Genomic DNA, 14,072 nt, shown 5'->3' on the forward strand with positions numbered 1-14,072 from the left:
CTTTTCATTTATATCATATTGACGCGGTCCCGCTGTGGTGCGGGTACAACAAGTACACCACTATCGCGGAGCCGCGCCCGCTTTCTACTCAGCCTCAACCCGGGCAACGACAACACCGTTTCCGATATTACCCACCTACCTCGGAAAACCGGGCAGAGGTGGGAAAAGTTATCGGAACCGGTGGCAACGTACCGACCGGTCACCTCAAATGACAGACCTTTTGCTCGTGACCGTCGTTGAAGTACATCGTCTTCATACGTTCTTTGTTTGTTTTTCACTACCGTCACCAAAAGACAATCAACGTCATTCGCCATATTATTATACGAACCTTTAAACAAATATAATTAGATTGTCGTATCTTTATTTTTTGGTTTTTCTTTTATTTTGGTTTGTTTAATACACCAACTCAACTGTGACCGGCCACCTCACCGAGGTGAAAAACCTACCACCGACTTGAGGCCGTGTCAATATTAGCTTATTATACGAGTATTATACTTATGATAATATTTTACTGTTACAATAAAGGTATGGATTGTATAATAGTATAATTAAAATTGTTGTCTTGTATATGCATTATCAAACCATTCAACATTCGTTCACCAATGAAATTCGCTTAACACCCACAAGCTGTTACAAAGACTACTCTCATTCATACTGTATTTTTTTTTTTTTTTAAAGGAATCATGCTATAATCCCAAACACGCAATTCACCAGTTACCACGATATATAATAACGACAATTCATTGCAGGACGTCAGTTTTTTTTCCCTGTTTCAACTTGTGTAATATTTTTATTTTATTTTTTTAGTCCTAGTTATTATGCTTCATCAGAGCTTAACCTTTTCAATTTTATATCAGCTGTACATACTTTATTTCAGTATTTGCAACAAAAATGAGATTTTTTTTTATAGTTTTGACGATTAAACCTTACCTATACAGTTACACTGTGTGACTGTATACGTTTAAAAAAAGGCAATTTTAAGTTTTATGTGAATAAATTAATATTGCATAAAGTGTTTTCCAGTAGGTACACTCGATTTTATGACGTGCACTTTATAACAATTGTATAACGTCAAAACCAATTAGTACTAAGGTAAATTTCTTCTTTCACGTTATGAAAATAATGCTACGAAACAATAATAAATATACTTATTTGTTATTAAATATTATTTTACGGTTCAACAAGCTACTTTTTTATACCGATGAATGAAATCATTCATAATATAATAATGCAATATATATATATATATATATGCATGTAAGATTATAATTTAAAAATCAAATTTATCATAATAGCCCATATGTTATTATATTATAATACATATTGATAATATTACCTATGTATATCAATTATATTGTTGGAATAAAGTTTTTAATTAACAATTAGAACTATTATAATTTAACATTAATTTTAATTTTAATAATAATATTAATATTATTTATTGATTGGTTACAAACGTTACGAATAATATAGTATTTCATAAACATTATTATTCACATTATAAGGTTTACTGTATAATTATGTTAATTGTGTGAGTATTAATAATTATTCTTATTTGTGCAAAATTGTGTAGTAATACATGATTATGATTTAAAAACATACTTTAATGATCAAAAATTACAACGCATCAATATAGAGCTAAATAAATAGTACCATCTGCCGTTTATTATGGTAAATCACAGTGTATTAATATTTTCACGTAGTAACAAAAATGTTAGTGCAAAAGAACATTCTGCAGAATTGATTCTGTAGTTTCTTTTCCCCTGTCATCGTTTTGGTTGCTCTACACTGTTACTCACCGGACTAACTCCACTGGAAGTGAAGTCCACACACGTTATAGTTCTCTACTTAGAGAAAGGGCTACAAATGCTGCACTTCACTTTACCCCTACCAAACGAAAAAAACAAAGGCCTCTGGCGATTGTTTTGATAAGAAAAGAAAAATGTAACAGACACGTTCGATTAGGAACATAATTGATGTAACGTCCGTTGTTGCGTATCTTATACGCGGCAAGACGTATACAGTAAGTAATGGCTTTATCCTAGTTCGCTATTAATTTATTTTCTCGCACATCCGTTCGAGAGCTTTCTGCGTGCACAACAATATCTCCGTTTATCGTATACAATATTATGTCCGTATACATTTTAAATGCAGCATAATGCATCGAGGTGCGTAAAAATAATTAAAACGGAGTAGCAGGTGTATCGAGATAATATGGTGATAACAGTAATTATTAGGTATCTATAACGCTATAATATTTCGTCCTAGGCTGCTGCTAATACGTCGGTAAGGTGCAAACAATGTGGAAAGGAATAAACAAATAATAGAAGTGATATTGGAAATAATAAACATAATAAAATAGACAACGACGATTACAGTGATCCGATGTCGGAACATACGTTTGAATTTTGATTTCTGGATCGGGCTGTGTGCGTTTCTTTTTATGTAGGACCAAAAGTAATGGATTGTGTGTCGGGCGATTGAATGACTGCGGTCTTGCATGGTTATCGGTACAGGTTTACACATGTATCATACGGAAATCGAAGAAATCTCAACCGCAATAATATTATACAGCAACTAATTTTACATTTATGATAAATGATTAACAATTTATCCAACACCGTAGTCACACGGAGAAAAATATTTTTGTTTTTATAATATAATATTATTATATCATACACTGTACGACAGTTGAAAATTGAATTAATAACATTATTCGAATCGAAACGGCAGTGGTTATTTGTACCATAAACTTTTTGAATATTAAACGATCACGCGCGGTGTCATTTCAACACATTCACGTGTTGGATTTCGTGATTTTTTCCGTCTATGTCATCCTGATTTTAAATACAAATGTATACGTAATGTGTACGCAAATTAATTAAACGCACGATTACAGATATTTTAATTAATTTATTTGCGTAAACATTTGTGTACGCGTATGATATCCGTTCGACCTAAGAATTATCATACAATCGACGCATAATTTATGCCCATATCCGTAGCACGTTCGCGATATGCGTTCATTATATGTGTCATTCGGGTGTATAATTCCGGTCGTTACGTTTTCGCAAGACCCGTCGAGAAAGTTCATTGATCACAGGATACACACACATGCATACGGGCAAATTAAATCGTTTTAAAAAAGTGTACCGCGTAGTTCGCAATCGACGATATTACAGCGTAGAATCGGAAATCGCGACATGTTTCGATTATTCGTCGCGTCGAAAGAACATGTGTTACGACTTTCTAATTTTTTTTTTTTTAATTTCGCAACAATATACGGCTTTTAGATGTTCGTAACAATAACATCCGTGTACACACATACGACAACGGTTTGATAATCACCGGCAAACAACATAATAACAATTATCGAGAACGTTAAATCCGTCACCCGATACACCCGTGTTCATCATGTATGTACAATACGCCCACCGTATGTTATTGCCATTGTTAAACGTCATCGGCTCAGATATCAACACAAAACACACGTTAAGTCATTGTGAAACATTGAACAGACGGTTAATTTTTAATTTGTTTTTTATTCAGCCTAGGTCCGAATATACCACCGACATGTCAGTTATTTGAATTGCTATACGTCACATTCTGAACACTATACTTTTGGAAAACTTCACACACCCGTGTCAAAAACCAAAATCTAATCCTTCGCCGATATGCAATGTGCTCGCGACCGAATCGACAGTTAATACCAGGGACAGGAACCGACCGAAAAGAACCGGTTCTGGAATTGGAACCTTTTAAATAATAGCATTGATTATAAATACTAGTATTAATAATCAATGATAATAGGAACCGATACCGGAGTTTTTAAATTATAAAGGTTTTTTTTAGGTTCCAAAATTAAATAGTTTTATTGAGCATAAATTATTTGTAGTTAATACTTTGTTTATAAATAATCAGGGATCTATTCTCATTATGTTTATACTTAGAACTATACAAAGTTCTTATTTTTATTCTTATTCTTTACTTATTTTAAATTATATTTTTGAAGTGTTTATTACGTGTATATTTATCAAAAATTAATATTACATAGAAATGTTTTTCCCAGTAAGTATATACATCTATAATTAAAATCAATATTATCTTCCAAATAAAGCGATGATATTAATAAAATAGACACACTACCCACTAGTGTAAATTGTAGTTCGTAGTTTATTGACGATTGATAAGTATTGTAAATATTATTAACTACAGCTTCTATGGAGCGAAGACTATTATTTATAATTAAATTATTTTTAACCTATTTATCATAGGCAATTTTTAATTGAAAACTATATTATCTTATAAATTCTGATAAATAACGATTTAGTTTTACCTGTTATAACAGATTTTATAACAGTATTACTGTTTTGTGTATTTTATACACAACGTAACGTTGATTGTGGGGCTGGTACAGTTTTCCCGATTTTGATAACACGAGATATCACTAAAATCAAATTTCGGGAGATCGGTTACGCCAACCTTAGAAAATTTAATTTCCCGTATTATAATAATAATAAAAAAAAATTAATAAGCCTAACCAATGTGGCTAACGTTAAATTACAAAAATTCCCATTTAGATATCTCCATATAATATAAAAACCTAACTACTGCTTATCAATTATAACTACTAGTTATCAATACTAACTTAAGCGTGAATTTATTAGTGATGATGAGATATCAGCACAAACACAAATTAATTTTTCATAATTCATTATTTCAGTGGTATAGTAATCGTTGACAGTATTCTTTACGTAGATGGTTTACATATATATATATATGACAAAAATTGTTTATATATACTTATCAATAAGCGTTTTGTATTAGTAATTTGTTTTGTTCCTTAAAACATTGATAGTACTTAATTTTATTAATGACTATTAAATAAAAAAATTGTTTGTAATCAAAATTATGAAAATATATTTCTTTTTGTCACGTTTTTACTAGTAAAATATATGGTCACCTTAAGGATAGACTAGATGAATTGATAGATTAGGCATTATAGGTTAAATTTTGGGGTTATTTTATATTATAAAAAAAAACAATTCTGAACGAAGATGATTTGTCAGCCTTAAATTGTAATATATTTTATTTTAATATCATAAAAATCAAAACTTTTAAAAAATTGGACCACGTATAGGTGATGCCAATATCAACATTTGGTGAAAATTTCAAGTATCTAAAATGTTTGGTTTTTGAGTAACAGCTAAATAAAAAAATCGATTTTGTCAAAAATCGGTTTTGTACAAAAAAAAAAAAAAGTTTTTTCCTCATTTTTTTGTTGTTTTTCCCGCCGCATTTGAAAACTTTTGGGAATTTTTACTTTTCACCTCTCCAAAGTACCTCCAATATCTGATTTTCTACCGACAACATACCATGAAGTTCAAAATTGAAGCATTATTTTGACTAGTTATGATGTACGCTGACACAAAAAAAAACCACACATAGTAAAATCAATACAATCTTCACTTTGTTCAGAATCTAAAAAAATTATATTCCATGATTTCAACTTAATTTAAGATAGGTACAAATTAATTTAAAACATAATATTAGTAAATATAAATTAAATAAATAAATACTAATATCATAAATGAATTAAACAAATATTTATTTCTTATTGATTATAATTATGCCATTCTTCAAAACATTTCCTAGGACAAAGTGATTTAACACAGACTTTACATTGAAATTATGTTTTTTTTTTCGTATTTTATTTTTATAGGTATCAATATATCATATTATTTACAAAACAAACAACATCCATATCAACATAACAACAAAAATTCCATCAGAAAGTATAAAAAAAGAACATGTCATATTTGAAATATTATTATTATTATTATTATTATTATTATTACGTTCCAAATATATGAGTATACGTAATGGGTCAGACTAATTTCTAGTTTCGTAAAATACCATTAAAAAAAGTACTGTATGAGCAGTAATACCAAATTTCGTCAGTTTTGTAAATCATTGTTATAGCAGTAGTGACCAATTGAAGGGTTCAGTATAACAACCAGATAAGTCCACTTTTTCAAATTTTACAGAAGGAGCATAAAACAAAATTTGGTATACATAGAATAGGGATATTAAAAAAATTTCAAAACCATTTTGAAATATAAATATTGACCTATAGTAATATATTACTTTAAAGTAATAGCTTTAAATCATTTTTTGACGTAATCAACATGTAGGTAGTATTTTTAATATAACGTAACATAATAATATAAATAAAAATTAAATTGGCAAATTTGTTTGTTGATAACACCATTATTAATGAATTTTGATTCATCAGTCGAACAAACATATTTTAAAAATAATGGTTCTTCTTGAATTATTTAAAAATTATTTAAAATTATTTAAAACATAACACCTTTTTTAACAAAAACATTTTAACTTTATAAAATAATATTAAAGTCTATTTTCTCTATAGCTTCTTAGGTAATGTAGTTTAAACAATTAAATAACAGACAAATTAAACAATATATTTTCAAATTAATAACAAAAAAAAAATTAACTTTAGTAAAACAAATACTACTCAAGCCTTTCTTTTCTTTTAGATTCTTAAGCAATAGCATTTAAACAATATTATTAAATAAATAAAATTGTGTTATTTATTAAATATTTTAATCTAGTCTATGGACTTTTTAAAATCAAGAACGAAGAGCATAAATTTGTTGTTCAATCAAGTCTTTTTGTTTTTGCATATCTTCCATTAAAAATTTTTTTTTTTGCTTGTAATATATCCAATTCTTTTTTATTTCTTTTTATCTTTTCCTCTACTTGAAAATGTTCCTCTTTAATTTTTTGTTTTTCCTTTAGAGCTTCTTCATAATAACTGCGTGAATTCCGTACAGCTATTATAAGTTCTTTGTTTATAATAATAATTTTCATTCCACCTGCATTCTGTATAGCTGAATAAACATGTCTTTGGACAATAAGAGATTCTTCTTTTAAATTTGTTATGAGACATTCTTGTCTTTTTTTTTAATTGTCACAACAGTTATACAATTTTTTAAAATTCCAGGTATAATAAAAAATTCCCTGACATTCTGGAGATTCCCTGACTAATAAAATAATTCCCTGACTTTCCCTGTTTTCCAGATTTGTGGCAACCCAGTATAAGTTAAAAATAAACAATTAAAATTTATTTCATAAAAATCTATCTACTGGAATAACACTGAATACTTTATAAAAATGATCCCTAATTTTGTATCATTCTTTGAAAAATATGCAGAATTTAAAAAAAATACCTTTATTAAGTTTTAAGTAAAATACATTTCTGAACTGTAAAGCAGCTAAACAAAAAATTTGGTAAGTCTTGAGCTACCAGTCTAAAATATATACACTTACCTAACAAATCAAATAAAAAAATGTATGAAAATCTGTGTCATTCTTACTCTATGGTCTACACAACTAGTTTTATATTTATGACCATTATATATACATATATATAACATTCATTTAAAACTTGTATAGTACTAATAAAAAAATACAATATATAATTTAAAGATATGTATTGATTAATACTATAAGACATTAGTAGAATCAAATATTAATATCTAAAATGTATGATAAATTATAGTACATAGTATAAATAAACCCATAGATATTATAAGATCTTATAATATCTATGAATAAACCATGATATAAATTATTGAAGTATGATCAATTAATTAAATTAAAATAATATACGATAAAAATCTAACTTCACTGATTAAAAGTTAACTAAACAGGGTTTTATTTAATAGAAGACAAAATTTCTCAGTATACATTTTTCGAAAAATTACTATCAATTATTTATTTATTAATTTTTATGCTGGAAAACGAAACGGGATTTGGGATTTTATTTACATTTTGGAGGTTGGCATTAGCTTCTTTTTTTTTGGTTCTTATCATGTTAATTGTTATCAATCGTTATCAAAATCGGGAAGACTGTACCCGTCCCCGTTGATTGTCAGCAATAAATATTAAAATAATTTTTCGTTTACTACTATACTTCACTAATAAGTGTATGATGGTATATTATAGAATAATCACTATTTTTTTTTTCATTGATAAGAAATAATATTATATTTTACTGATAACAGGAACCGGTACCGAAATTATCTTTATTAACCTTTATATAACCTTTATTAATTTTCATCATAGAACCGAAACCGAACCGGAACAGTTATTTTATTTTCTGAGAACCAGTACCGGAACCGATACCGATAAATTCAAACGGTTCCAGTCCTTGGTTTATACGCGTTACCAATTACCAATTGATTTCGCGATTTCGTACACATGTGTTCTAATACGCCGTATTACTTGTCAAGTGTTTTTCCGTGAGAACGGCAAAGAAATCCCCATCAACCCATGACTGGAATTCGCCACCACGCTCACGATTTTCGTTTTGACGTGCGAAAACACTCGTGTTAAAAATTCACGTCGACAAAACGCTTGGCACCGTTCGCATCAACAGGGTTGCTCTTCCCGATCTACACAAAACAAAACAAAAAACCGTTTGTGTTCGGAGTTCTTCGGAGTTTTAGAATGTTTGAAATGTATTTATTTAATAATCAATATTAATTTTAAACCTCTTCCTCGTTCGTCACATTGGTTCGGGTCCAAAACTGATCTGGGCTAATGCGACCGTGCCCCTGGTGTAAGTTATTATTTACACGACGAATGTACGTCGCGAGTGCAAACGACGAGGTTGCGATGCGGGGGTGGGAGACCTTGAACGCAGGAAAACGAAAAAAATAATAATCATTAACGGCACGTTTAGAAAGCAACGCCGCCGTGGTATTCGGCTGACCCGTTGTTTGATGACTCAAAACGTTAGCGTTTTTTTAGGTGTACGCGTGACCGTTCCCTCTCCTCCCCCCTCCTGTAACCTCGGATCACAATTAAACGTGCATTGTTGGTCGCCGCGAAGACATGCAAATGAAACTCGTGCGAGTGGTGATGTCCTGTACAAATACGAACGTTTAGTTTTTTATTCATTTATTTTTTTCGTCCGTCTTCTTCTCCTCTTCAATGATTAATGTGTTTGTGTACGCGTTCTGTTCAGAGAAACGCTCAAACACGTGTGCAGTATAATAATAATAATAACAATAATAATAATAATAATAATGTATACATATGTATGTATTTACTGTGCGTGTTCTAACTAGCCGAAAAATACAAAATCTTTTCTTCCACAACAGCACCCCGCCGCTGTCAGTGTAATTTTGTTTACAAATCATCCCGGCATCAATCACGGCTGCGGCGGTGTTAATGAAGAGCTCAGGATGCCCGTCGAAATGGACTATTAGTATATTTTACTAATATTATATAAGCTGATCTATTAGTAGAACACTGCATTTACGTGCTCATACGGCCGTGTGTAAATGACGAGGAACCGAAAAAACAGAAGAAAAAAAACTAGGAAAAAAAAGAACGAGCAATTATTACGATCGCCGCGCGCGTAGTTCACAGACGTTTTTCCGTACACGTGAGTATTTAGGAACACCGTTTGGTGTAATGGGTAATATGTAAGCTTAGAGACTTCTAGAATTTACATACTTTTTTTAATTATTGTTAAATATAACAGAGTGTGAAATAAATTCGTTTCTCGGTGCCATGATATCAGATATAAAATTTGAATGTGCATATTTTTGCAAATTTGATAGATTTTGCAGGAGAGTGCATATTTTAAAATTGTTATGCTTATTTTGCATATTTTGACAAATTTTTCAAATTTTATTATTATTAAAATTAAAAACTATAGATACTTATAACATATATACATATTTCAATCGATCGAAAAAAAAATTTACTAAGAGGATTTAATACTTTCAGTAATATGGTATCTGCAAACTACCTCTCATATTTCGTTATAATTTTTGTGCAAGTATAAATAATACATAACCCTGTATAACCCGCTGGATATTGACCGGATGTCGATATAGAATAATAGATTATTTGTTTAGTGTTCAGTTCAATCGGTCATTATCTGTCGTTGTATTTGCGTCTCGCAACCACACAACATCGAATCATACGTAAAACGTTGTACGCGTATATTTTGTAACATTGTGTATTACCGAAAGTACAACAGTCTATAAGTAGCCGATTACAATGTTTTGTTTCAGAATTTAAAGATTCATTTACATCCGATGGACACGTTTTATTTTGTGTACTACAGAGTTGGGCAAAAACAAATCAAAATAAAGAATAAAAAATAAAAGCATAAATAACTAATTTATTTATGAATAAAGAATAATTTTTTATTTTAAATAATTTTGGTGTACTGAATAAAAAATAAAATTATTTTGAATAGTTTTATTCGTGAATAAAACAATTATTCGGAATAATTTATTTGTTAAAATCATGAATGATATTAATTAAATATAAAAATATATTTAATTTATTTTTGTCAATTATTGTATGTATTAATATGCATTACCTTTATATATATTATTTAAGTCTAAATAATAAGTCTATTATTATTATACATCGTTATTTAGGATTTAAATTTATTATTTATATAATTATAGGGAATAACGAATAACTGAATAATGAATAAAATATAGTAATAATAATACAAATTAAAATAATGAATAAAAATAAAAATCAATAATAAAATTAAGAATAAATCAATGAAGAATAATTTTTTATTCAAATAATCAATTGAATAATATTTTATTCGGATAATGCCCTGGTGTACCATATGGTCAATTTTTTTTTTAATGCATATAAATGCAAATTATAATGCATATTTTAATGATTTTAGAAGTATATTTGCATGCATATTTGTGTATTTTTTAGTCCCTAAGCCTAGTAATATGTCATGCACCTGTTTAAAATCTGATAATAAAAAAAAACCGAACCTTCGCGGAATGTCTGACGGAAGTGAAACATAGAAAATTGTTTGTATCGAAAATATGCACGAAAGAATGATATCTATTAGAGGAAATAATTATGACAAAATCAAAAAATATGACATAAATAAAAATGAATAATAATAATAATCTTAATTTTTAACATTTAAAAGTTTATGTACTCGTTATTTTTTTACAAATACACATATTGTTGAAGAAATTTAGGTTAGAAGGGGGCATTTTTTTTCTTACCTGAGACACAATATTCCTAAATAAGTCTCAGTCTATATTTAAATCCGTAAAAATGGGTACAATAAATTCCACACATGCGTGTTTAAATGTACATATTTTTTAATGCATATACAGTTGCATAATATGTAAACATACCTTTTTCGTGAACACGTCAAGCCATTTTTGATTAAAAATTATTAACGCTGTAGTACTCAAAAAACTATTTGAAAAAACAACATGACATAATAATTATATGCTGAGCGTTCATATAAAAACGTTGGGGCGATGTCTATATTTAGCTTATTCTTACAAAAAGTAACCGAAATTGAACCGAAGTATTTACAAAAAGTATAAAATCATAAACTTATAAACATAAAACGCAAGTAAAAAATTATTTATTTTCGAAAACGGATCAATTAAAATGCCTTAAAAATGAAAATGTTATAAATTTAAATGCCTAAAATTATCGATGAATGTTATACTTGTTCGAATAAGAATTTACAAAGAGAATGTACAACGAATTCTTGTCGTCAAGTTCAAGTTTTGTCCTCCTTAGACTAAAACAGGTATGAATATAATTAGGAATCACGCGCGGTTACAATAAGAAAGGGTGTACAATGTACAATACACTGTACATATTATGGTCTATAATATGGGAAGTTATAGTTTGTTAATTTGGTTAATTTGGTTACAACTCGGTTATTATGGAAATTATAAGTAAATCGATCCATTGAAACTGAATATAAATTGTTTGACAAGAAAAATACTTAGTATTGTAATTATCTAGTAGAAAAAATGCAAGTACAGTCGTTGCTAGATAAATTGAGACGGCGGCGGCGGCGCGATAACGGAAAACCAGTGGTTCTCCGTATTTCAATATTATTACCGAAAATACATCAATAAACCAACTATTGTTACAAAAAATATTTTACGATATTAATTTAAAATCAAATATTTCGATAATAATCTTTTATTTAAGAACAAAAAGTAAAAATTGTAAAATAATATAATTAATATAATAATAATAATAATAATAATAATAATAATAATAATACATAATATTAATAATAATATGATGAAATAATAATAACATCTATATGCATTATAATATTATAAATAACCATTTTAATATACATAACAATAGTTTGTTATGGCTGTAGTGGTGCTACACCCAAATCATCGTCTTCATCTTCAGTACTTGTATCACTATCGTTAGTTGTATCATCTCCGTACGTTACTGTTAATTTATCCATTTCGATGTCCATAAAACTTTCATTTTTCCACATTTCTTCTTCTAATTTTTTCACGTTTGCACAAACTGCTCCCCACTCAGAATCACCCATAGATTCCATTTTTTGTTTACACAGTTCTGCGATTTTTTTGATGCTACCATTATGATTTTGTTTTGCAATGTACTGTTTTACTTGTGACCAAATCATTTCAATGGGATTTAAATCCGGATGATACGGTGGTAGTCTAATAATATCATGGCCTTCTTTACTTAATATACCATCTAAAGAATATTTAACAAGCACTTGTTTGTGTTTACGTATTATATCGTAAAGTTGTGGTTTAAACATAGTTGAATTAAAACTTATATTATTTTCAGTCAACCAATTTACCATGTCTTTTTTTAAGCTATTTGAGCTTGGAGCACGGTTAGATTGATGACAATGATAAGTCGCATTATCCAATACCACAACAGAATTTTTCCTTAAATTTGGTAGTAATTTTTCTGTGACCCATTTATAATAATTATCTTTATTCATATTATCGTGGTAATCACCACTAGAGCTTTGAGCTTCCCATGTTAGTAAAGCATTAGGAACAAAACCTTCTTCTCCTCCAGCATGAATAATTATTAAACGTTTTCCTTTACTTAAACTTTGTTTCACTGTATTGTCATCATCGACGGAACTCCATGATTTATTAGCAACATGTGATGATAATACATAACTTTCGTCAGTATACACTATTTTTCTACCTTGTCTACGAAAATCAAGTATTTTTTTTAAGTATTCTATTCTTTTCAAACGTATATTATGTTTTTCTATCAACAATTTTCTATTAGTTTCAGTTTTACGAAATTTGAAGCCCATTTCCGAAATTATTCTGTTTAATGTTCTAGTACTCCCCAAATTCATAAATTGTTTTTGTTTTTCAAAAATAAGTTTAACAGTAGGTACAATTTTATCAACCGTATACATATCTGTGATGGTTCGCTTTAAAGCACATCTATCGAAATCGTCAACTAAAGCTTTAATTTTTGTCACATTATTCCTTTTTTTATCAGGAGTGGTAAATGTAGCCAATGTAGAATTTCCAGTTAAATCCATGTTTTTCTTACCTTCATACACAATACGTTTAACTGACATCGTAGAATAACCAGTAGCTTCTGCAGTCATCGTATACAACCTACAGTTAGCCATGTATTCATTTTTATCTTTAAAATAATTAAAAACATTCCAAATTATTTCCCTAGCTTGACTGTTAGCTTTACCATTTTTAATTTTTGAACTCATTATAAAAAAAAATATTTATTATATAGCGTATGTTTTCAGTACAAATGAACACGAACACAATACTGGCACGAATGAGTAAATATCCATCTCTATTAGTATATTCCATAATGTCGAGATCTATTAATAATTAATATTGTCATTGGTTAGCCGAGTCATTTATTTTTATACATTTATAATAAACAAATATTGTTAATACGACTGAAGTGCTTGCGCGGTCAAAACACACCGGGTTAGGTTAGTTGTTTTTAGCAGTGTAGGGCAACCAGAACGGGAGAGTACAGAAAATTCTGCAAATAATTTTTTGCACTGAACCGGGTTCGAACTGGTTACTGCGCGCGTCGTAGCTGACTGTGAGACCTTAGCACCAAACTACCAGCGACTAGTTTGGGCTACACTTAATGAAAAGCGCCGCCGCCGCCGTCTCAATTTATCTGGCAACGACTATACTTGAGAGTGGTCTATGTTTTTTCCATCA

General features: G+C 29.2%; 1 protein-coding gene across 1 annotated transcript; it reads right to left on the minus strand.

Annotated features, from left to right (window-relative positions):
- Positions 1 to 12,223: 12,223 nt before the first annotated feature.
- LOC112692808 lies at positions 12,224 to 13,597 on the minus strand. The gene has a single exon (XM_025567602.1). The coding sequence runs from the start codon at positions 13,595 to 13,597 to the stop codon at positions 12,224 to 12,226; it is 1,374 nt and encodes a 457-aa protein (XP_025423387.1).
- Positions 13,598 to 14,072: the final 475 nt, after the last annotated feature.

This window comes from Sipha flava, unplaced genomic scaffold (genome assembly GCF_003268045.1).
Source record: "Sipha flava isolate LNK unplaced genomic scaffold, YSA_version1 117_pilon_pilon, whole genome shotgun sequence".
NCBI lineage: Eukaryota > Metazoa > Arthropoda > Insecta > Hemiptera > Aphididae > Sipha > Sipha flava.